Genomic DNA, 25,411 nt, shown 5'->3' with positions numbered 1-25,411 from the left:
CAAACAAATCTCCTAAACAGTAAATGTCAGTCTTCTGTGTCAGATATTTAAGAAAACTAACAGAGGTCAGAGAAGACACACCTACAGCAAGTAGACTGTCCCTGTGCTGCCTTTTTGCAACCCCTGCTTTGGCAGTGCTCAAGCCCACCTCCTGCTCTGTGCAGACATCTCTTCTTTGCTCTTACTAGACCAAGGTGAAAGAAAACTCTCACCTTCTCCCATCTGGCCCCATAGCATCTGGAACACACTGATCCTCATAATCCTTGTTCTTGAGAAATATTAATGACTTAATCTTCCAAGCTTGCTCCCGCTCCTGTGCAGGCCATCTCAGTATGTTTTGCAGACAAGACCCAGAGAAGTCCAGACTGGACTTGTTGCAGACTGCAAAACTGCCATTGGAAGGCCTCCGTCCCAGTCCTTCTACAGAGTAGCCAGTGGGATTCCCAGCCATGGGCGAGGTGACAGCAGAGGAGGTGGAGAAGTTCCTGGACTCGAATATCGGCTTTGCCAAACAGTACTACAACCTCCACTACCGAGCCAAGCTCATCTCCGACCTCCTTGGGGCCAAGGAGGCTGCCGTGGACTTCAGCAACTACCACTCCCCGAGCAGCATGGAGGAGAGCGAAATCATCTTTGATCTCCTGCGGGACTTTCAGGAGAATTTACAGACAGAGAAATGCATCTTCAATGTCATGAAGAAGCTGTGCTTCCTCCTGCAGGCAGACCGCATGAGCCTGTTCATGTACCGGACCCGCAATGGCATCGCAGAGCTGGCCACCCGGCTTTTCAATGTCCACAAGGATGCTGTCCTCGAGGACTGCCTGGTGATGCCCGACCAGGAGATCGTCTTCCCTTTGGACATGGGCATCGTGGGCCATGTCGCACACTCTAAGAAGATTGCTAACGTCCCCAACACAGAGGAGGTACTCTCTTCCCCATGAGAGAGAGGGCATGGGGCATTATTCCATGGAGTTCTGGGGTACAAGTGGGGTGAGGGGCATTGGCCACCAAGACAAGGCTGGTGACAACATGGTGCTTCTTCTTTATTTATTTACATATTTACTCATAATTCTTTATTTTGAAAAAAAAAATTCAAACTTAACAGAAAAGTTTGAAATAATACAGAGAACTGTATGTCTTTCATCCAAATGTATCATTCATTAACATCTTGCCACATTTGCTTTCTCTCTCCATTTTCTCTGACCCATTTGGGAGAAAGTTGCAGACATCATGCCCTTTGTCTGTAAGTACTGGCGATGCTCCCATCATTGTACTGTGGATAGGTAAGAAATGTCCCTGTTCTGGAAATACACAGTACTTCCACAGTACTTCTACACAGTACTTCCACAGTACCTCCACAGTACCTCCACAGTACTTCCACAGTACTTCCACACAGTACCTCCACAATACCTCCACAGTACTTCCAGAACAAGGACATTTCTTACCTATCTACAGTACAATGATGGAATCATAGAAATGTAATGTGGATACGACACCATTATCTGCTGGGAGTAGTGGCACATGCCTGTAGTCCCATCTACTCGGAGGGCTGAGGCAAGAGAATCACTTGAGCCCAAGAGTTTGAGACCAGCTTGTGCGACATAGGGAGACTCCTGTCTCTACAAAAAATTTTAAAATTAGCTGGATGTGGTAGTGCACTGTGGGGGAAAGAAAGAGAGATCAGACTGTTACTGTGTCTATGTAGAAAGAAGAAGACATAAGAAACTCCATTTTGTTCTGTACTAAGAAAAATTATTCTGCCTTGAGATGCTATTAATCTGTAACCCTAGCCCCAACCCTGTGCTCGCAGAAACATGTGCTGTGTTGACTCAAGGTTTAATGGATTTAGGGTTGTGCAGGATGTGCTTTGTTAAAAATGTGTTTGCAGGCAGTATGCTTGGTAAAAGTCATCACCATTCTCCAGTCTCGAGTACCCAGGGACACAATGCACTGCGGAAGGCCACAGGGACCTCTGCCCAAGAAAACCTGGGTATGGTCCAAGGTTTCTCCCCACTGAGACAGCCTGAGATATGGCCTCGTGGGAGGGGAAAGACCCGACCATCTCCCAGCCCAACACCCATAAAGGGTCTGTGCTGAGGATTAGTGAAAGAGGAAGGCCTCTTTGCAGTTGAGATAAGAGGAAGGCATCTGTCTCCTGCTCGTCCCTGGGAATGGAATGTCTCGGTGTAAAACCTGATCATATGTTCTATTTACTGAGATAGGAGAAAACTGCCTTATGGCTGGAGGTGGGACATGCTGGTGGCAATACTGCTCTTTACTGCACTGAGATGCTTGTGTAAAGTCAAACATAAACCTGGCCTCCGTGCACATCAAGGCATAGCACCTTTTCTTAAACTTATGACAGAGACCTTTGCTCACATGTTTTCCCGCTGAACCTCTCCCCACCATTACCCTATAGTCCTGCCACATCCCCCTCACCAAGATAGTAGAGATAGTGATCAATAAATACTGAGGGAACTCAGAGACCAGTGCTGGCGCGGGTCCTCCATATGCTGAGTGCCAGTCCCCTGGGCCCACTGCTCTTTCTCTAGACTTTGTCTCTGTGTCTTATTTCTTTCCTCAGTCTCTCATCCCACCTGATGAGAAATACCCAGGTATTTCTCATGGAGGGGCTGGCCCCCTTCAGTGCACACCTGTGGTCAGCATCAATATGGTGACTTCCCAGGAGTAAGGGACCACCAGGCTGCCTAAGGTGGGGTGAACCAGCCCAGGTCAGAAAGGGAGCAGGTCAAACTCTCATGCTGGTTAGTAGTGGGATTGCACCTGTGAATAGACACTGCACTCCAGCCTGAGCAATATAGCAAGAACCGTAATAAAGAGGAAAAAATGAAAAAAGGCTGGGTGTGGTGGCTCACACCTGTAATCCCAGCACTTTGGGAGGCTGAGGTGGGAAGACCACTTGAGCCCAGAAATTTGAGACCAGGCTGGGCAACACAGGGAGGTCCCTGTCTTTACAAAAAATAAAAAAAACTCGCTGGGTGTGGTGGTGCACACCTGTGGTCCCATCTACTCTGGAGGCTGAGATGGGAACATCACTTGAGCCCAGGAGGTTGAGGCTGCAGTGAGCCATGATTGCACCATTGCACTCCAGCTTGAGTGACAGAGTGTGACCCTGTCAAGAAAAGGAAAGGAAAGGAAAAGAAAGGCAAGGCAAGGCAAGGAAAGGAAAGGAAAGCTACCATCCAATCGGCTGGGTGAAAAGGAAAATAGAAAAAAATTGCTAAAAAATAAAGAAAAAAAAGATGCAACACCATGATCTAATAAACAGTTCATATTCAGTTTCTGTCAGCTGTCTCAGACACCGATGTAGCGTTGTCTTTTGAGTCTCCTTGAATCTGGGACTGTTCCTCAGTCTGTCTTTGTTTTCCACGGCGCTGACATTTTTGAAGGGTACAAACCAAATCTTTTGCAGAAATGTCCTTTCATTTGGGCTTGTCTGATATTTCTTCATAATTAGATGCAGGTCACACATTTCTGGCAGGAGCACCACAGAGGTGATGTGTTTTTCTTTGTGCTTTACATGCGGAGGCACACTGGCAGTCTGTCCCATTACTGGAAATGTAAACACTGATTACTTGGTTAAACACTTGGCTCTTTCTTCCAGGATCCACCTGTTCCCTGAGATTCTACTGGTGGTTCTGACAAACACTTCTTTGATCACCTTGGGCAAATCACTCCCCCTCTCTGGATGTTGGTTTTTAAAGGCAGTAATGCAGTTCTCCACATAGCCCTCTGCCCAGGCCAACTCCTACTCATCCTTCAGAAAAAGTCACCCTTCCTCAGGGAGGCCCTTTCTAATCTCCCTGTTATAGCCCCCTCCCTAAGCCATTTCTCATAATAAGCCCTGGAGGTCAGGGACCAGGTCTGCCTTGTCCACCAGGCTTTCACTCCAGGACCCAGCACAGTGTCTGGCACAAAGCATGTGCTCGGTAAGCACTTGGTGTAAAAGACTCACAATCAAGTAATTATGCAATAATTTCTTTAACACTGTCTCACCCAAAAGAATGTTTGTCCCATTACGGCAGGGCCCATGTGGGTCTTATTCACTCCTACACTGGCCAAACCAGGAGCTGTGTTCCGGCATTTCCAAAATCCAGCCTTTGGACATGGTGTGATTTGGTGCTCATTTTACCTCTGGCGTTACTTCAGATTAAGCATCTTAAGGTTAAAAATAGGACAGGAAGGGGGCTTCAGAGACTGTCTTATCCAACTGCCTTATTTAATAGACAAGGAAACTAAACCTAGGAGAGTGTGGGCAGAGGCTTGCCAATGCTCCACATGCATGAATGCAAGAATTCAAACAGGTCGGCCGGGCGCAGTGGCTCACACCTGTAATCCCAGTGCTTTGGGAGGCCGAGGCAGGCGGATCACTTGAGGTCAGGAATTCGAGACCAGCCTGGCCAACATGGTGAAACCCCATCTCTACTAAAAATCCAAAAATTAGCTGGGCCTGGTGGTGCATGCCTGTAATCCCAGCTACTCGGGAGGCTGAGGCAGGAGAATCACTTGAACCTGGGAGGTGGAGGTTGCAGTGAGCCGAGACCACACTATTGCACTCCAGACTGGGCAACAAGAGCAAAACTGTCTCCAAAAAAAAAAAAAAAAAAAAAGGATTCAGACAGGTATCTTTTGGTTTTGGGCTCCTTAGTGAGATAAGCCAGACTTGTGCCTCTGTGGAAAGCATATCCGGTGGGCTCCCACATGGGCGCATGGCTCCCGTCATCTCCTCTTGGGCATCCAGGGGCCGGGCAATGGTTCTCCACTCAGGAGACTTTCTGGAGGACTCATCCAACTGGACTGGAGTCTATTCTCCCTTCAACTCTTCTAACTGTAATTGTAGCCAACAAGGATTGCCTCACTCATTTCCCCTCATAACGATCTATGTCATAACTGTCATTATCTCTGTTTCACAGATGATGAAACAGAAACCCAGAAAGTTTTGGTAACTTGCTCAGGATTATGCAGATAGAAAGTGGCAGATCCTGGCTGGTTCAAGTACACAGGTGTTTATAACTAATTGATCACAGCCAGTTATAGATTTCTTTGTTCCCCCTCCACTCCTACTGCTTCACTCGACTAGCCTAAAAAAAGAAAAAAGGAAAGAAAAAAAAAAGTGGCAGACTGGGAATGATTTGAACTCAGGCATTCTGACCTCGAGCTCACAATCTTTTTTTTTTTTTTTTTAACTAGTTGGTTCAGCCAGGAAGTCGTTACAGAGCCTTAATTCCTCTTAATTGCTCTGCTATTCTGTACTCCCTCCTCCTCTATAAAATGAGGGCATCGCACTGGGTATTTGAGCAAGGTCATTGGATCATGTAGCAGAGAGTTAAGATCTTATGCTTTAAGGTGAGATCTGGATGTGAACCAGGACTCTGTCACTTTCAAAGACTGTGGCCTTGGCAAATCGTTTAGCTTGACTGGGTTTATTTCCTATTTTATAAAATGGGGAAATAAGAGCTACCCCACAGCATCGTTGTAGAAATTAAATGAATGAATTATCTCATCAGCAGTGTTCTTGGCACACCGTAATGGCTCCTATTGGCAGCTCCCGTTCCTTATTACTATTACGACCATTTTGCTACTGTTGTTGTTGTCGTTGTTAAGGATCTATTCTAAGTGATGGATGCTGTACCAGGTTTGAGTGGAATTTGGAGAAGAATCCAGCCTTGCCCTTCTGGAGCTTTCAGTTTAGATTCTGTTTGTGGGAAAACAGAGAACATAAATGCTGAGAGCTTCTCTATACCCTGGTGTTAAGGGATTGAGGATTCAGGGTGTTTTTCTGAGTCTAGAAGATCCTGAGTTAACAGTTTGTGCAGCCTCTGTGCTAAGGGACGGCCTGTTGCTTTCTGTTCATCCGTCAGAGTTTACCCAGGAAACCACACCTCACCTTCCCTGGAAACTTTTGGGGCCTGAGTCAGTCTCCCTGGCCAGTGACTTGGGCCTGTGGGTGAAGTCTGTCTAGGCCAGTCATCCCTGCGTACTTGGTATTTGCATGTGTTTACTTCAGGAAATCTTACTCAATTCATGGCCCTGGGCAGAATGCAACCTTGGGCCCCAGTGGCAGAATGCAACCTTGACCACCAAACAGTGACTGGGGCTGGGTGAAGAAGGAGAAGGAAGGTGGTGTAGACAGGGGTCTAGATTCTTTCTGGACCACCAAAAAGTGATACTCTCAACCTTTAGCACCCTCCAAAAACCTGAGAAATGGTTGCAATTGCTGCATTGTTGAAATGCGAAATCACAAAGGTAGTTCTTTTGGGCTGTGATGAACTTCCCCACCCCCTCCAAATTCCTACTTATCTTGGGAATTGCCTCGGGAAGACTTGCCACAGGAATGCCAGAAAAAAATATAAGATGCCCAGTAAAGTTTGAATTTTAGGTAAACAAAGAATGATATTTTAGTTAAAGAAGATCCTGTGCAATATTTTGGACACAGTTACACTAAAAAATTATTTATAGTTTATCTGAAATTCAAATTTCATTGGGAAGGCCCACTTGTCATTCAATATTTACTTGTATATCAATCCTTTCCCCTTTCTCCTGGCAGGAAAACCCATGAGGTCTGTCTGTCTGTCCCTGTCGATCTTATTCACCACTGGCCCCTGGCACCTAGCCCAGTGTCTTGGACAGAGTGCATACTTAATAGTTTATTGAGTGAGTGAATGACTAAATGTCAGCCCTTCACCAGCACTTCCTCTGGCTAATAAATTCCATTTCTGAAGGCTGTACCTGAGATGACCGTCATTTGTAGACCCTCTCACATTTGTTATCTGCCCCTGCTTTCCTTCATTTCTCATGAGACCTGGGACCTAGCAGGCTAGAACAGGAAAACAAAGAAAAAAAAAAACCTTCACAGAGGACCTTATTCAATACTCTGACTTCAGCAAAGGGGAAATTGAGGTTCAGAGTGTTTTCAACTACTGACAATGTACTGAGTGGCCCTTGAAGCCACTCATAGGACAAGTTTCTCCTTATCTGGGTCCCCAGGGTGGTCTGCTTCACATGCTTTGAGTCGTGGGCTCATGCTTTGCATGACATTCCACTATACCATGAGAACCCACTGAGAACAACCTCATCTTACAGGTCTTTGCATATACAATGCCTGGCATAGTGAGTGCTCAATGAATATGAATGAATCAATCTGTCAATCAGTGAATCAATGAATAAGTCAATGAATGAATAAGTGGAGCAACTGTGCCAGTTACCAGCAAGGGAGTTGTCTATAAAATGGGAAAGGTGGCAGTTCTATTTGGCACGGCTGATGTGAGAGTTAATGAGATAATATATGTCAGTTGTCTGGCTCTGAGCCTAGTCATTATTACTCAGTAAATAGTAGATCTCATCATGAGATGCAACAGAGCTTGGCACTGTGAATGTCTGCAAAGGGGAAATGAGGAATCTGGGAATGAGAAGTAGTGTTGCATTGCACTTTAAAATCCAAACTCAGCCAGGTACATGTTCACACCTGTAACCCCAGCACTTTGGGAGGCCGAGGTGGGAGGATCACTTGAGCCCAGGTGTTCAGGACTACCCTGGGCAACACAGCAAAATCCTAGCTTTACAAAAAATACAAAAATTAGTCGGGCATGGTGGTACGCCCCTGTTGTTTCAGCTTCTCTGGAGGCTGAGGTGGGAGGATGGCTTGAGCCCAGGAGGTCGAGGCTGCAGTGAGCCATGATGGCTCCACTGCACTCCAGCCTGGATGGCAGAGCAAGACTCTGTCTCAAAAATAAATAAGTGAATACACAAAAATGAAATCTAAACTCTTTCCCATGGCCTCCAAAGCCCTGCTGGATCTGGCCCCTGCCTGCCTCTTTAACTTCCTTGCCCTCTGCTTTCCCTCTCCCTCTCTATGCTTTAGCTACACTGATTTTCTTTCTGTTCCTCACGAGGGCCAGCCTCATTCCTACCTGCTGGCCTTTGCATGCTCTGTGCTTAGAATGCGCTTCATATACCTGGCTCCCTTAATCCTTCAGCTCTTAGCTCAGCATTACATCTTCAGAGAAGGCTCCCTACCCACCAGCCTGCCATCCCTTTCATCACTCTTTACAGCACCATCCAGTCCATTTCCTTCAAAGCAGTTTCCTCAATTTGGAGGAAGAATGCCTAGTTGTTTACTTGCTTTTTTGTCTGTCTCGCCGTTTCAATGTAAGGTTCACCTTACGTTACAACAGTAATGTTCATTGCTGTAGTTTCAGGGTCTGGAAGAGTGTCTAGCATATGGAAGACACTCTGATAATGCTAACTGAATGGATGAATCACTTTGGTCTTTCCCTAGCTCAGCCTCTGATTCTAGGATTTAAAATAAATATAAGTCGGTGCAAAAGTAATCGTGGTTCTTGCCATTACTTTTAATAGTTTGAGCTAAATGGCTTCTAAGTCTCCTTCTGCCTTCGATAATCTGAGATTCTGTGACATGGTTGTTTAGAACACTTTATATGCTGAATATATAGGGATGATAATGATCATGTAAATGCCAGTCAATTGGCAGTTGAAGTACTCATGAGGGGAGTTCCAGGACTGAGTACCCAGTGGGAATGAGCTTTCTGGTGGATTTGGTAGCATCTGCCTTGGATGCAGGTGAGGCCCAAGTATTTGCTCTTCCTGAAAGAAGTGAACATTGGGAAACTAAAATGACTTCATGAAATGAATCTGAGCATACTCCACCTAGACATGTGCTCAGGAACTCATCAGTAGCTTAGAAAATGACACAGATACCACTTCTTGACTAATGTCTTTTTAGAGATTTTGCTTAATCCTCAAATGTTAATTCAAGTACAGCACTACAAGCTTCTCTTAATTCCTTTACCCTTCACCTGGTTTTAAACAGCTTCACTGATAATAATGCTGTTGACTATTTATTTAATCCCATTCCAACTAGAAGAAATCTACAGATGCAGAGCATTATGCTCTGAATTCCTTCCTTCCATCCTTCCTTCCTTCCTTCCTTCCTTCCTTCCTTCCTTCCTTCCTTCCTTCCTTCCTTTTTTAGAGACAGGGTCTTGCTCTGTCACCCAGGGTAAATGCAATGGTACAATCATAGATCACTGCAGCCTCCAACTCCTGGGCTCAAGCAATCCTCCTGCCTCAGCTTCCTGAGTAGCTCGAACTACAGGCGCATGTCACCACACCTGGCTAATTTTTTTTGAGTTTTAGCAGATACAAGATATTGCTGTGTTGCCCAGGCTGGTCTTGGACTACTGAACGCAAGCAATACTCCCACCTTGGCCTTCCAAAGTGCTGGGATTATAGGCGTAAACCACCACGCCTGGCCCAGACTTAGTTTTAGAAAAGTTCTGTGAATTGGCTCTATGAAGTACATTTCCACTCAGAACGGCGTGAGCTGTGCATGTTTGGGCTGGCCTGCCTCCCAAGCAATGCTGACAGTCCAAAAACCTCACAGTGCTACCAATAAACAGAAAGGTGGATTCTTGTAAATTTAAGAGAACAATTCAAGCTCTGTCTTTTCATCCTGACCACATGGTCCACCACAGCCTATACTGGCTTCTCTGGGCTGCATTAGGGGAGGGTTATGGAGGTGTGTGCTCCTCTATACACTCAGAGCTTCAAGCCAATCCCTTGTGACCTATATTACTATTATTGATTTTTCTGTGAGCTGGCCTGAACCTTGGTCACCCATATCCCCCGTGCTTAACATAAGGCCTGACACACAGTGGGGCTTCTGCTAAGATTTGTAGAATGGGGATATCCACTGAACTGGCTGTGTGGTGCTAGAACTGGATTGTTTAAACAGCTGAAAATAACGAATTCTTTTGTTCAATGACCTAGACCCAAGTTTAACCTTATCCAGGCTTCTCTAAGAGGCAGCAGAGCTGAAGGCAGGCTCTGGAGTTACACATACACACACACACACACACACACTCACACACACAGTCTACACAATCTACACACATGACATTAACCTTCTTGAGTTACAGATCCCCCTTCTGTAAGATGGGCTACTAATGGTACTTATCTCATAGCTTATTGCGAAGATAAAAGTAAGATAATGCAGGTAAAATGCCATGCATGCTGCCTGCTAGCAACTGTCATTGTTGTACTTCCTAAAGTCTTTACCCGGCTTCCTCTTAGCTGTACCCTGGGTTTTTATTCTGGGCTTAATTGTCATCACCTCAAGAAAGCCTTCTCTAACCCTCCTCCTCCAGGCAAAGTCAGCCCCCACTCCCGTCCCTGGAACCCACACTGCCTTACACACCTCTCCTCCACAGCCCTCAGTGGATTGCATCTCAGACTTTCTTCTTCTACTGGATTTTTGAAGCTTCCATGACAGATATCATCTCTGATTGCCCTGCCCCTGTTGAAGAGGAATAGATGGAAGCACCTTCATTCCCCTGTCAACAGGGGCTTTGGGCCATTCCACTGTTCTTGCTCTTCATTTGCCTGTCCGTGCTTATCTCTGCCTTCCTTTAGGATGAGCATTTCTGTGACTTTGTGGACATCCTCACAGAGTACAAGACCAAGAACATCTTGGCTTCCCCCATAATGAATGGGAAGGATGTGGTGGCCATAATCATGGCTGTGAATAAAGTGGATGGATCCCACTTCACCAAGAGAGATGAAGAGGTAAGAATGCTTTAGAGACTAAGGATAGCCATGCTAGCACATTCTCCCAGCCTATGAAGTCCCCTGAACTTTGCCGTTTGACCTGGCCTCAGTTTTCCCATCTGTAAGACAGGGAATTCACCTGATGTTCTCTGAGGGAGCCAGGATAAAATAATAGTTAAGACATTGGGCTTTGGAGTCAGGAATAGAGGGATAATTGTTCTGGCTCCGCCAATAGCTGTTTGCCTTTTGCAAGTTATTTAACTTCTTTGAACTTTGGTTTTCTTATTTGTAAAATGTTGATAATTTTTCAGTATCAACCTCATAGGGAACTTATCAATAAATAGTAGCTATTTTTCATGAATACACTCCCATCAACATCAACATTCTACATTCGGTGAGTTTTACGCTCATGCAACATCTTATGAGTCTGCATTCTAGGATCCATCTGCCCAAATTGTCTCTGATGAAGCTTTGAAAATATTCAGATATTTGCTGATGGTAAAAGTAGCCAGAGGGTGGATTTCTTCTTCTCACCTGCCTCCCCTCGTGCTGTTTGATTTTTAGATTCTTCTCAAGTACCTCAATTTTGCAAATCTAATCATGAAGGTGTACCACCTGAGTTACCTGCACAACTGTGAAACTCGACGTGGCCAGGTAAGGGGTTTGGGCCAAGGGAATGGACTTGACTCGTCCCTTCCCTGAAGCATTGATGTGGTCAGGACTGGCAGGCAGATGGGAATGAAGGTGCCTAGGAAGCATCATCCAGTCTCTGGCCAGCATCACGAGTGTTATGAGGTAGTGGCTGTCTGTAAAGCTGTATACCACAGTGGTTATATGCACAAGCTTCAAGTCAGATGGCTTTGATCTGAATCCCTGCTCAACCACTGCCTAGCTCTAAGACCCTAAGTGAGTCACTTAATCTCTCTATGCTTCAGTCTCCCCATTTGAAAAATAGGGATGATTATGGTGCCACCCTCAAAAGGTTGCCATCAATAGTAAACGAGATAATGCATATAGGGCAATAGTGCTCAATTGAAGTTTCTTATTATTTTTATTAAAAACCTATGAGATAAATGAAAGGGAAAGAGCTGGACCCAATGTAAAGCAGCCAGTTACTTCATCTCTCTGAGCCCCAGTTTGTTTGTCTACAAATGGAAGATAATTGGACTGGGCATGGTGGCTCACGCCTGTAGTTCCAACACTTTGGGAGGCCAAGGCAGGAAGATTGCTTGAGCCCAGAAGTTCGAGACCAGCCTGGGAAACATAGTAAGACCCCATCTCTATTTTTAAAATAAAAATTTTAAAATAAATGGATGATAATGGGCTGGGTAAGGTGGCTAATGCCCATAATCCCAGCACTTTGGGAGGCTGAGGTAGGAGGATTGCTTGAGGCCAGAAGTGGAAACTCATCTCTACAAAAAATTTAAAGATTATCTGTGTGCAGTGGCGTCCACCTGTAGTCCCAGCTGCTGGGGAGGCTGAGATGGGAGAATTGCCTGAGCCCGGGAGTTGGAGACTATAGTGAGCTATGACTGTGCTACTGTACTCCAGCCTGGATGACAGAGTAAGACTCTGTCCCTAAAAAATAAATACATAAAAACAAACAGTTTAGCTTTTGCGCTTCTGCCCTGGCCCTCTGCTGGCCACTCCGCCGGTGCTGTGCCTGGGCGCCTCCGTGCTCTCTGCCAACCGCCTCTGAGAGCGTCCACTCGAGCGCCCTGGGAGCCGGAGGGCGGCGGTCCTCACCGGGACCCTCCTGTGGGCCGAGGGGGACAAAAGTGTCTCTCAATCCAGCACATGCACATTGAAGCAAGTTAAAGGATTTAATATGAAGCACAGAAGCCGATAGTGCCAAACAGCAAGCAGTAGTTGGTACACATTTGGTGAGTGGGGCAGCATTTCCTTCTCCCACTGCTGCTGAGATGGCAGAAATTAGTCGAATTCGTACGAAATGGAATATACTGAAGGCATTAGTCAGCGAATGAGGGTCCCAGAAAAGTTAAAAGCACCGCCAAACGCCAGCCTGGAACAAGGATTCCAAGAAGGAGTTCCAAATGCTAGCGTGATAATAATGCAAGTTCCAGAGAGGATTGTTGTAGCAGGAAATAATGAGGATGTTTCATTTTCAAGACCAGCAGATCTTGACCTTATTCAGTCAACTCCCTTTAAACTCCTGGCACTAAAAACAGCACCTCGTGTACTTAGGCTAAGTGAAAGACCACTAGATTTTCTGGATTTAGAAAGACCTCCTACAACCCCTCAAAATGAAGAAATCCGTGCAGTTGGCGGACTAAAAAGAGAGCGGTCTACGAGTGAAACTGCTGTTCGCCAAAATGGACAGCTGGTCAGAAATGATTCTCTGTATGGCATTTCAAATATAGATACAACAATTGAAGGAACATCAGATGACCTGACTGTTGTAGATGCAGCTTCACTAAAACGACAGATAATCAAACTAAATAGACGTCTACAACTTCCGGACGAGGACAACGAAGAACGTGCTAAAAGAGAAATGCTCATGTGTTCAATTACTGTAGCTTTCTGGCTGCTTAATAGCTGGCTCTGGTTTTGCCGCTAGAGGTAACATCAGCTCTCAAAAATATTATCTCAACAGCCGGAAATATAAAAGATTTGCAAACTTCTTTGTTTCTGTCTCTTCATCGTACGCCATTTTATAGTCCACAACCTGAAAATATATTTCTTCCAGAAACTCTGGAGGTAACACCTGCTTAAAATTCTCCTTTTGCATGTTTTGTAAATAGGTTCCAGTTTTGTTTTTTAAAAGGAATTTATCTTTTGCCTCATCGGTCCACACAACTGATCCTGAATGGGAGAGAGCCTGTAGAGAATTGATTTAGAAAAATGTCTGTGAAAGAAAAACAATTATTTTGTCGTGTTTCTCAAACACTGGTAAGCAGTTTTGTTAATAGACGTTTTTGCATCAACACTTCAACATTAACACTTTCAAAGTCATGGTCTGTTGCCAGATTTAAGAAACTCGAACCACCTAATATTTCATAACCTTCTTCATTAGGTACTTGTACAGATTAATTTCTAACATTGCAGCAGTTTAATATGTGTGCAATATGTGCATTCTTTCATTTTAGTTTTGTACTTGGTTTTCTATAAAGTACGTTTTTACTCAGTTCATGTGTGAACAATTTTTAAAAACTACAGAATAAGGTACAAATGTAGTGTATTTAATAAACTGTCAACCAAAGCAAAAAAAAAAAATTAAAAACTTTAAAAAAATCTAAAAGTAAAAATAGGGGATAGTTAACCTGTCTATTCCTCTGGATTATTGTGAAGGGTAAATGAAATAAACTCCAGAGAACTTTACAGAATTGTTGTTATTCTCCAGCTAAGGGAGCTACTACTTTGCACCTCAAAACCTATGAATATATTTTTGTGTTTTTTCAGATACTGCTGTGGTCTGGGAGCAAAGTCTTTGAAGAACTTACGGACATCGAACGACAGTTCCACAAAGCCCTGTACACAGTCCGTGCTTTCCTCAACTGTGACAGATACTCTGTAGGTCTCTTAGACATGACCAAGCAGAAGGTGAGAAAACTTCAGCAACAGACATTTCCAAGAAAAGATTAAACAGACACTGACTGATGGCTAGAGTCTTGGCACACATTCAATTGCACAGGGAGGAGGCTGGGTGAATTGGGATGGTTGTAGAAAGTCTTACATAGGTCTCTACTGAGGAGTATCAGCCTTTAAAGGGAAAAGTCCATCTAGGGCACAGGTGAGCGAAAACAATGACTAAGGAAAGTACCTTAGTCATTTGGAAAGAAAAAAAGGTGTACATGAAAAGAAACTGATGAGGTGATGAAGGTCAGTGATAAAGAAATTTCTATGTGGGTTGAGAGTCCAGGAGAAAGTTGCCAACTTCAGGGATTCTCAAAAAATGTACTGAAAGTTGTGTGTAAAGCTTTGCTGCAATTTATCTATTCCAGAGCTCACCCAGGCAATTAAGTGGAGGCAGATGCCGACATCGGGTCCCTCACATGCTCAGGGGCCAGATTTGTGGCAGATACAGCAGCTAAGGAGGCAGAGTTCAATGTCGCTCCCAGCGATGTTTTCTAGATATGTTTTCCCAAACAACTTCCTCATTTCTCTTTGTTTATTTGCTTCTGCCTTATGAGGCTAATCATTTTCTGCCTTGAAACAGAGTTTCAGAGTTATCTAGGTTTAATATCTACTATCCTGAAAACCCAAGGATTCCAGCCAGTTTCATTTTGTACGCCTTGTCATGCTGAGGGTGGTGCCCAGACCAGTGCAGACTCTCCAAATATATTGGATCGAGTGAATACATGGATCACAGAATCTGGGGTTGGAAAAGCCCTTGGATATAGTCCAGAGGCTCCCAAACTTGGCAGTTCATCAGAATATTCTGAAGAGCTGATTAAAAAATTACTGGATGACATTTTCTGATAGTCTGCCATTTTTTACTTAATGTTTTACAAACATCTTTCCATGTCAGCACATATGAATTCTGTTTAATGAGCCTTTATATTGAAACATAGGCCTGGCACAGTGGCTCACACCTGTAATCCCAGGACTTTAGGAGGTTGAGGTGGGAGGATGGCCTGTGGCCAGGAGTTCGAGTCCAACTTGGGCAGCATAGTGAGACCTGTCTCTACAAAAAATAAAATAAAAATAAAAAAAGAAGGATAACATAGACACAGAAAAGGAACATTAATTATAGCTGCTGATATAACAGTTCAATGAGTGAACATTCCCATGAAACCACCACCAAAATTAAGGAACAGAACATGACAAACAGCACCTCAGCAGCCTCCTTCATACCTGTTTCAGTACCTCCCACAGCCTCCTCCTGAAAGGTTACCACCATCTGACCTTTAACACCATATTAGTTTTGCCTTTTTGAGGTTCATATATATGAAATCCTACAATACACATGCTTTTGTGTTTGGCTTCTTTTATTTATTTATTTTTTGTGACGGAGTCTCGCTCTGTCACCCAGGCTGGAGTGCAGTGGCGCAATCTCGGCTCACTGCAAGTTCCGCCTCCCGGGTTCAAGCCATTCTCCTGCCTCAGTCTCCCGAGTAGCTGGGACTACAGGCGCCCACCACCATGCCTGGCTAATTTTTTTGTATTTTTAGTAGAGACGGGGTTTCACTGTTTTAGCCAGGATGGTCTCAATCTCCTGACCTTGTGATCTGCCTGCCTTGGCCTCCCAAAGTGCTGGGATTACAGGCGTGGTGTTTGGCTTCTTTTGATTCATCCTTATTACTTCATTTAGCATGAGTTCATTCATTTTTATTCCTGTGTAATTTTCCATCATATGTACAGTCTACAGTGTATTTATTCATTTCCACTGTTGGTGGACATTTGAGTTTTCAGATCTGATCTATTATGAATATTGTTATTATGAAACTTCTAGTATATTACTAGTACACAGTTGCGCCCTTTCTGTTAGGTATTTACCTAGAAGTAGAATTTCAGAGTATTAGCTTTAGTAGATATTACCCATCTGATTTTCAAAATGATTGTACCATTTTATACCCTCGCCAGCAATGTATCAAGGGTTTCTTCATCAATACTTGGTATTATTATTCTTAGTAACTTTAGCCATTCTGGTGAGCATGTGGCTTTATCTCTTTTGTTATCAACATAAATTCCCCTAATGACTGATGAGGTTGAATATTTTAAAATACGTTTATTGGCCATTTGGATGTATTATTTTTTGAAGTGACTGTTCAAGTTTCTCCTCCATTTAAAAAAATCACATTGTCTTTTTTATCTCACTGATATGTAGGAGTTCTTTGCAAATTCTGGGCACAAGTCCACTTTCAAATACATGCATTGCAAATACAGTCACACACCATATAACAACATTTTGATCAATGATGGCCCGCCTATACCATGGTCCCATAGAATTATAATGGAGCTGAAAAATTCTATCGTCTAGTGATGTCATAGTGCAACGCATTCTTCACATTTGTGGTGATGCTGGTATAAGAAAAACCTACCGCACTGCCAGTTGCATAAAAGTATAGCACATACAGCCCGGGCGCGGTGGCTCACGCCTATAATCCCAACACTTTGGGAGGCCGAGGCGGGCGGATCACGAGGTCAGGAGTTCGAGACCAGCCTAACCAACATGGTGAAACCCCGTCTCTACTAAAAATACAAAAATTAGCTGGGTGTGGTGGTGGGTGCCTGTAATCCCAGCTACTCAGGAGGCTGAGGCAGGAGAATTGCCTGAACCTGGGAGGTGGAGGTTGCAGTGAGCCGAGATTGTGCCACTGCACTCCAGTTTGGGTGACAGAGTGAGACTCCGTCTCAAAAAAAAAAAATATATATATATATATAGCACATACAATTATGAGCTGTAGTACATAATGCTTGATAATAGAAAACTAGAAAACTATGTTACTGGTTTATGTATTTACTATACTACACCTTTTCTTCCATTATTTTAGAGTTGACTCCTTCTACTTATTAAAAAAGAAAAAAGTTAACTGTAAAACAGCCTCAGGCAGGTCCTTCAGGAGATATTCCGGAAGAAAGCATTGTTATCATAGGAGATGGGAGCTCCATGAGTGTTTTTGTCTCTGAAGACCTTCCAGGGGGACAAAGTGTGGAGGTGGAAGATGGGGATATTGATGATCCTGACCCTGTGTAGGTCTAGGCTAATGTGTGTGTTTGTGTCTTAGTTTTTAACAAAAAAGTTTAGAAAGTAAAAGAAAAAAAAATTTAAGAGAAAAAAAGGTCGTAGAATAAAGATATAAAGCAAATATTTTTGTTCTGATTCAAGCACCAAAGACATAAAAAAAGAAAAAAGAATAACAGAATTTGAGATAATTTTTAAAAAAAATTTTTGTACAGCTGTATAATGTGTTTGTGTATTAAGCTAAGTGTTATTACAAGAGAGTCAAAAAGCTTTTAAAAATAAAAAATTTTATAAAGAAAAATTTAAAAATTTATAAAGTAAAAAAGTTACAAGCCAGGCTTGGTGGCTCATACCTGCAATCCCAGCTACTCAAGAGGCTGCGGTAGAAGAATCGCTTGAGGCCAGGAGTCTGAATCTGCCGTGAGCTATGATGAGCAAGATCTCATCTCTAACATAATTAATTAATTAAAAATTACAGTAAGCTAAGGTTAATTTACTACTGAAGAAAGAAATTTTAAAAATACATTTGGTGTAGCCTAAGTGTCCAGTGTTTATAAAGTCTATAGTAGTGTACAGTAATGTCCTAGGCCTTCACATTCACTCACCACTCACTCACTGACTCACCCAGAGCAACTTCCAGTCCCGCAGGCTCCATTCATGCTAAGTGCCCTGTATAGGTGTATGATTCTTAAACTTTTATACCTTATTTTTACTGTTTTTTTTTTTTTTTTTTTTTTTTTTATTGATCATTCTTGGGTGTTTCTCGCAGAGGGGGATTTGGCAGGGTCATAGGACAATAGTGGAGGGAAGGTCAGCAGATAAACAAGTGAACAAAGGTCTTTGGTTTTCCTAGGCAGAGGACCCTGCGGCCTTCCGCAGTGTTTGTGTCCCTGGATGCTTGAGATTAGGGAGTGGTGATGACTCTTAACGAGCATGCTGCCTTCAAGCATCTGTTTAACAAAGCACATCTTGCACCGCCCTTAATTCATTTAACCCTGAGTGGACACAGCACATGTTTCAGAGAGCACAGGGTTGGGGGTAAGGTCACAGATCAACAGGATCCCAAGGCAGAAGAACTTTTCTTAGTACAGAACAAAATGAAAAGTCTCCCATGTCTACCTCTTTCTACATAGACACCACAACCATCCGATTTCTCAATCCTTTCCCCACCTTTCCCCCCTTTCTATTCCACAAAACCGCCATTGTCATCATGGCCCGTTCTCAATGAGCTGTTGGGTACACCTCCCAGACGGGGTGGTGGCCGGGCAGAGGGGCTCCTCACTTCCCAGTAGGGGCGGCCGGGCAGAGGCGCCCCTCACCTCCTGGACGGGGCGGCTGGCCAGGCGGGGGGCTGATCCCCCCACCTCCCTCCCGGACGGGGCGGCTGGCCGGGTGGGGGGCTGACCCCCCACCTCCCTCCCGGACGGGGCGGCTGGCCGGGCGGGGGGCTGACCCCCCGACCTCGCTCCCGGACGGGGCGGCTGGCCGGGCGGGGGGCTGACCCCCCCACCTCCCTCCCTGACGGGGCGGCTGGCCGGGCAGAGGGGCTCCTCACTTCCCAGTAGGGGCGGCGGGGCAGAGGCGCCCCTCACCTCCCGGACGGGGTGGCTGGCCGGGCGGGGGGCTGACACCCCCACCTCCCTCCCGGATGGGGCGGCTGGCTGGGCAGAGGGGCTCCTCACTTCCCAGTAGGGGCAGCCGGGCAGAGGCGCCCCTCACCTCCCGGACGGGGCGGCTGGCTGGGAGGGGGGCTGACCCCACCCACCTCCCTCCGGGACGGGGCGGCTGCCGGGCGGAGGGGCTCCTCACTTCTCAGACTGGGCGGTTGCCAGGCGGAGTGTCTCCTCACTTCTCAGACGGGGCGGCCGGGCAGAGACGCTCCTCACATCTCAGACCATGGGCGGCCGAGCAGAGACGCTCCTCACTTCCTAGATGGGATGGCGGCAGGGAAGAGGCGTTCCTCACTTCCTAGATGGGTTGGCGGCCGGGCAGAGACGCCCCTCACTTTCCAGACTGGGCAGCCAGGCAGAGGGGCTCCTCACGTCCCAGACGATGGGCGGCCAGGCAGAGACGCTCCTCACTTCCCAGACGGGGTGGCAGCCGGGCAGAGGCTGCACTCTCGGCACTTTGGGAGGCCAAGGCAGGCGGCTGGGAGGTGGAGGTTGTAGCCAGCCGAGATCACGCCACTGCACTCCAGCCTGGGCACCATTGAGCACTGAGTGAACCAGACTCCGTCTGCAATCCTGGCACCTCGGGAGGCCGAGGCTGGCGGATCACTCGCGGTTAGGAGCTGGAGACCAGCCCGGCCAACACAGCGAAACCCCGTCTCCACCAAAAAAATACGAAAACCAGTCAGGCGTAGCGGCGCGCGCCTGCAATCGCAGGCACTCGGCAGGCTGAGGCAGGAGAATCAGGCAGGGAGGTTGCAGTGAGCCGAGATGGCAGCAGTACAGTCCAGCTTCGGCTCGGCATCAGAGGGAGACCATGGAAAGAGAGGGAGAGGGAGTCCGTGGAGAGGGGAGAGGGAGAGGGAGAGGGAGAGGGAGAGGGAGAGGGCTTTACTGTGTTTTTTATGTTTAGCTATGTTTAGGTGTGTAGTAGGCTATACAATCTGGGGTGATGCAAGTGCACTCTGCAGTGTTCACACAATGACAAAATTGCCCAAAGAAACACACATTTCCCGGAGCATATCCCCGCCATTAAGTGACGCATGACTGTATTCTCCCACTCGGTGTTTTCATTCTCTCTCTCTCTTTTTTTTTTTTTGGAGACGGAGTTTCGCTCTTGTTGCCCAGGCTGGAGTGCAATGGCACGATCTCAGCTCATTGCAATCTCTGCCTCCCAGGTTCAAGCAATTCTCTAGCCTCAGCCTCCCAAGTAGCTGGGATTACAGGCGCCCACCACCACACCCAGCTAATTTTTGTATTTTTAGTAGAGACAGGGTTTTACTATGTTGGCCAGGCTGGCCTTGAACTCCTGACCTCGTGATCCACCCACCTCAGTCTCCCAAAGTGCTGGGATTATAGGCGTGGGCCACTGCACCTGGCCCGTGCTTTCATTCTCTTAATGGTGTGTTTTTATGAATATAAGTTCTGAATGATAATGTAGTTCAATTTATCAATCTTTTCCTTTATAGTCATTGATTCTTGTGCTGTAATGAGGAAATCTTTCCTGGATCTAAGATTGTAGAGACATTTACATATGTCAAATTCTAAAAGCTTTATTGTTTTAACTTTCACATATAGCTCTACAATCTACCTGGAGCTTTTTTATGTTTAGTGTGAAGTAAGGTGAGTATTAATTTTTCCATACAAGCATCCAATTGGCCCAGCACTGTTTATTGAAAAGACCATTCTTTCGCTACTCTTCTAGTGAAAAGATCATCCTTCCCTATCATACCTTTATTATCAACAAAGTGTCCATATATGTATGGGTCTGTTTCTGGATTCTCTATTTTGTTCCATTGGTATATATATATGTATTTTTTAATTAATTTTTTTTTCAAGACAGATATCTCACTCTTTTGCCCAGCGTGGAGCGCAGTGGTGCGATTTTGGCTCACTGCAACCTCCAACTCCCAGGTTCAAGCAATTTTCCTGCCTCGGTCTCCCGAATAGATGGGATTACAGACACGTGCCACCATGCCCAGCTAATTTGTGTATTTTTAGTACAGATAGGGTTTCACCATATTGGCCAGGTTGGCCTCGAACTCCTGATCTCAAGTAATCTGCCCACCTTGGCCTCCCAAAGTGCTAGGATTACAGGTGTGAGCCACCATGCCTAGCCTCCATTGGTATATTTACCTATTCTTCTGCAATACTATCCTGTCTTAATTTCAGTATGTTTATAAAATATCATGATATCTGGTAATGAAAAGACCTCTAAGTTTATTATTATTATATGTTAGACTTTTTCACCATGGTTTGTGTCTCTTATACTTCTTTATGTGTTTTTCATCGTTTCGTTTTTTGTGCTTTAGTTTGAATATTTCTTCTGATCCATCTTCTATTAATTACTAACTCTTTTTTTTTTTTTTTTTTTTTTTTGAGACAGAGTCTCATTCTGTCACCCATGCTGGATTGCAGTGGCATGATCTTGGCTCACTGCAACCTCCGCCTCCCGAGTTCAAGCGATTCTCATGCCTCAGCCCCCTGAGAAGCTGGGACTATGAGTGCAGGCCACCATGCTCAGCTAATTTTTGTGTTTTTAGCACAGATGGGGTTTCGTCATATTGGCCAGGCTGGTCTCGAACTCCTGACCTCAAGTGATCTGCCTGTCTTGGCCTCCCAAAGTGCTGGTATTACAGACGTGAGCCACTGCCTGGCTAACTCTCTCTTCAACAGTGTCTAATTGACTGTTAAACTATTGAGTTTTTAACTTTAGGTATTTTTCAATTTTAGAATTTCCAACTCATTCTGTTTTTGTAGTTTCCAGTTCTCTGCTAAAGTTCTCTGTTTTGTACTTTATTCTTGGACATAATCACAGTTATTTTTGAGTCTCTGTCTGAAAGCTATAATATTTATAGGCATCTTCTATGGACCTATTTCTGTGATCTGTTTCCCCTCTAGATTTTTCCGTGAATTGTCTGTTACATGCTTTATTATTTTTGTTTGAAGACTAGAGACATGTATGGAAACATGTTATCTTCCTCCAAAGGGGATGGTTTTACTTCTGGCAAGCAGTTGGGGTAAAGGCAGAGAACCTCAATCCATTCAGGAATTGAACTGATGTGAAGCTGGTCTTCAGTCTTCATGAGGCCTGGTTTGCTTCTGGTTCACTTTTACTTCTTGCGGCGTGAGGATCCCAGCCTAGGGTGTTTTCAAGGGTCTCTCCTCCTTGGCAGGCTCTGAATTCCAATTTTGTCCTCCTCGCCCAGTGAGTCTTCCGTAAGCTTGGCTCAGCTTCTTAGCTGCTCACAGCATCTTTGGTATCAACAAGTGGGTCAAAAGGAAAGGTCGAATCAAGGGTCAGGTTTACATCTCTGGGTTTCCCCTCTCTCTGGGATTTTGGCCCACTAACTCCCTGCTGCCTTGCCGGCTATATAAGTCCTTCACATAAATAAATGTTCATACACATACACACAGTCCAGATGGTGTAATTGTTCCAGTTGGAGGATTGGTCTGAAACAAACTAGTCATCATGAACAGAAGTAGGAATGCTCTCTCTTTGTTTTGTAGTCCATATGGATTTATTTCATTCATTTGAGTAGTATAAATATACCGTAATTAATTTATCCTTTCCCCTATTGCTAGACATTAAAAATTATTTCTAAATATTCTTATAACTAAATATATATATATATCTATTTCTAAATATTCTTATAACTAAAGACAACGCTGGCCGTACAACCCCTTGTTTGACAACTTCTCTTCTCCTTGGGACAATCTTTGGAGCCACTCAGTGTTTGGCCCACATGAGGTGTCAGGCCAATATATTTGTTCTTCTTCTGGGCTCCTCTAGCATTTATCCTCTTTCCAGCACTGTTTTGGTTCTTGCCTCATTTACCTCACTATTAGTTATCTTCTTCATGAGACAATAAGTTCTTCCAGGATACAAACTGTGCCTTATTCGCCTGTGTATAACTAGCAGTCAGCAGGTTGTGGGGCTCAGGTAGGGCCTGGTTATATTTTGCCTAGAATTAAAATTGTTTTCTAAATGTTCACCTAGAATTAAATTTCTTCCTGTTGTTTGTAGTCTAGAAAAAGAGCTCAACTGGGGAGAAGGGCAAAAACATGGACTCTGCATTTCATGTGGCTTCCCTTCTGCTTCTCTGGATGATATTAGAATAAGCAGACCATGACAAACATGTTCAAATGAGAGGAACGAGGAGGGCTTGGCATCCTACCCACAGTAACCCAGTGCTAATAGATCACGGTTTGTCCCTGTATAGTAACAGATGAATGAACAGAAAGGGCACTGGAGGATGGAAGCCCCTCTGTCAGGCCCAGACTTGACCCCACACAAGCTTTGCTGCTCTACGGGCAAAGGAAACCATGAAGAAGTAGTGGGGAAGAGCCTGTGTGGTTCTCAGTTGGCCTCTCCTGAGGCTTCATGACTGTGCAGCTCCTTTGCTGGCTCTTTTTCCTCTTCCCTCTGCCTGTGTCTTGGCCACTTTTATTTAGTGTTGTTATGTTATGTTTTATGTTATGTTATGTTATTTATTTGAGACAGAGTCTCACTCTGTCACCCAGGCTGGAGGGCAGTGGTGCAATCTCAGCTCACTGCAACCTCCCCCTCCCGGGTTCAAATGATTCTCCTGCCTCAGCCTCCTGAGAAGCTGGGATTACAGGCACACACCACCACGCCCAGCTAATTTTTGTATTTTTGGTAGAGACGGGGTTTTGCCATGTTGCTCAGGCTGGTGTCAAACTCCTGGGCTCCAGTGATCCACCCGCCTCGGCCTCCCAAAGGGCTGGGATTATAGGTGTGAGCCACTGCGCCCGACCTTGGCCACTTTTAGACAAAACAAATTCAACAGAGTTTATTTGAGCAACGAACAACTCATGAATTGGGCAACCTTCAAAACCAGAAGAGGTTCAAAGAGCTCTGCTGCACAGCAAGGCCAGTGAGCTTTCATAGCTGAACATGGAAGTAAAGTATAGAAATAACATGATTAGTTACAATAGGGCATTTGTCTGATTTGGACATGGTCTAATCAATTGGTCTGCCTGTGATTGGTTGAAACTCGACCATTTGTTACAGTAATATACTCCTAAATTGGGTTTTGGTTTGTTTGCCTACTGAGGTTGCAGTTTGTTTTGTAGGAGCTCAAATTATTACACGGAAACTGGAAGAACAGAGATAACCTCAGGCTAAGGCACCTGTGTATTTTGCTTTAGCAGCCACTTCTCTTACAGGTGTCAGCCTTTCTTATTGGATCCAAGATATAGGTCTATTGTCCATATTTGATATCATTTTTTTCTTTCTTATTTGTGAAAAATATTTTTTCCTGATTACAAAAGCAATAAAGTTTATTATGAAAAATTTCCAAATAAATTGCAGTCTGATTCCAATCACTCAGAGAAAATCACTTGTTAATACTTTGTTGTGGGCCAGGCATGGTGGCTAATGCCTGTAATCCCAGCACTTTGGGAGGCTGAGGCAGATGGATCACCTGAGGTCTGGAGTTCGAGACTAGCCTGGCCAATATGGTGAAACCCCATCTCTACTAAAAATATAAAAATTAGCCGGATGTGGTGGCACACACCTGTAATCCCAGCTACTTGGGAGGCTGAGCCAGGAGAATTGCTAGAACCCAGGAGGTGGAGGTTGCAGTGAGCTGAGATGGAGCCACTGCACTCCAGCCTGGGCAACAGAGCGAGACCCTGTCTCCAAAATAATAGTAATAATAATAATAATAATAATAATAATAATTTGTTGTAAATGTATTCATGACATTTTCTATATATAATTGAACATTAGGGTCACATGATATATTCTTTTTGGCCTCTCACATTTTTCACTTATCAGTGTATCATCTTTTCAATCAGCACACGCACATCTGTAACATCATTGTTAATAGATGTACCATAATTGATTTAATAAGTCCTTTCTTCTTGGGCACTTAGATTGTCTCTAATTTTTCACTACTATAAATGATACTGCTTGGGACATTGTTTTCGCTAAATCTTTGAGCACATATTAGCATGGTCTTAAGGTAAATTTCTTAGCCGTAAAGACCCTACTTTCCCTCTCATGTCCAGTAACACTGAGGGTGCCCCAGTTCAGCTCCCATGTTTTTGGCTAATGACTAGACAGGCCAGTTCATCAATATTTTGAAGGGCAAATGTGACTATTTTCTAACTGTAGTGAGTCTTACTGCCTTTCCAAGTTTAGGTTTCACTGAGTTCTTCTCACTTTCTAAATTTCAGTGTTAGCTGACTCGTGTAGGTGGGACGTCTTAATCTCCTTTCCTTGATCTCTTTTCAAAACATGTAATTATTGTTTTTTTCATTCCTAGGAATTTTTTGATGTGTGGCCGGTTCTGATGGGTGAAGTTCCACCTTACTCTGGTCCCAGGACTCCGGATGGAAGAGTACGTTCTCTCTGACCTTTTCATTATGATTTAATATATTCAAATGCAAGGCACAGTAAACCCTGTTAAAGGATTTTTTTTTTTAGCATAGAGGTATTTGTCTTTACGTTGGGTTGTCTCCTTTGAAGTTAGAATAATCCCTC

The 25,411-nt window shown here is 44.6% G+C and overlaps 1 protein-coding gene and 1 pseudogene across 1 annotated transcript in view; both read left to right on the top strand.

The window, feature by feature from the left end:
- Positions 1-449: 449 nt before the first annotated feature.
- The window catches only part of PDE6A (phosphodiesterase 6A), an 87,581-nt gene continuing 62,619 nt past the window's right edge, over positions 450-25,411 (top strand). The window contains exons 1-5 of the mRNA XM_019026134.4: positions 450-923; positions 10,453-10,605; positions 11,152-11,241; positions 14,008-14,148; positions 25,194-25,268. Coding sequence (XP_018881679.4) covers positions 450-923; positions 10,453-10,605; positions 11,152-11,241; positions 14,008-14,148; positions 25,194-25,268 — 933 coding nt within the window. The remainder of the gene's footprint in view (positions 924-10,452; positions 10,606-11,151; positions 11,242-14,007; positions 14,149-25,193; positions 25,269-25,411) is intronic.
- LOC109026703 (mitochondrial fission factor-like) lies at positions 12,510-13,229 on the top strand (annotated as a pseudogene).

Source organism: Gorilla gorilla, chromosome 4, assembly GCF_029281585.2.
Source record: "Gorilla gorilla gorilla isolate KB3781 chromosome 4, NHGRI_mGorGor1-v2.1_pri, whole genome shotgun sequence".
In the NCBI taxonomy this organism is placed as follows: Eukaryota; Metazoa; Chordata; class Mammalia; order Primates; family Hominidae; genus Gorilla; species Gorilla gorilla.
The sequence above is the reverse complement of the archived record's forward strand: the minus strand, read 5'-3'. Positions and strand labels throughout refer to the sequence as shown.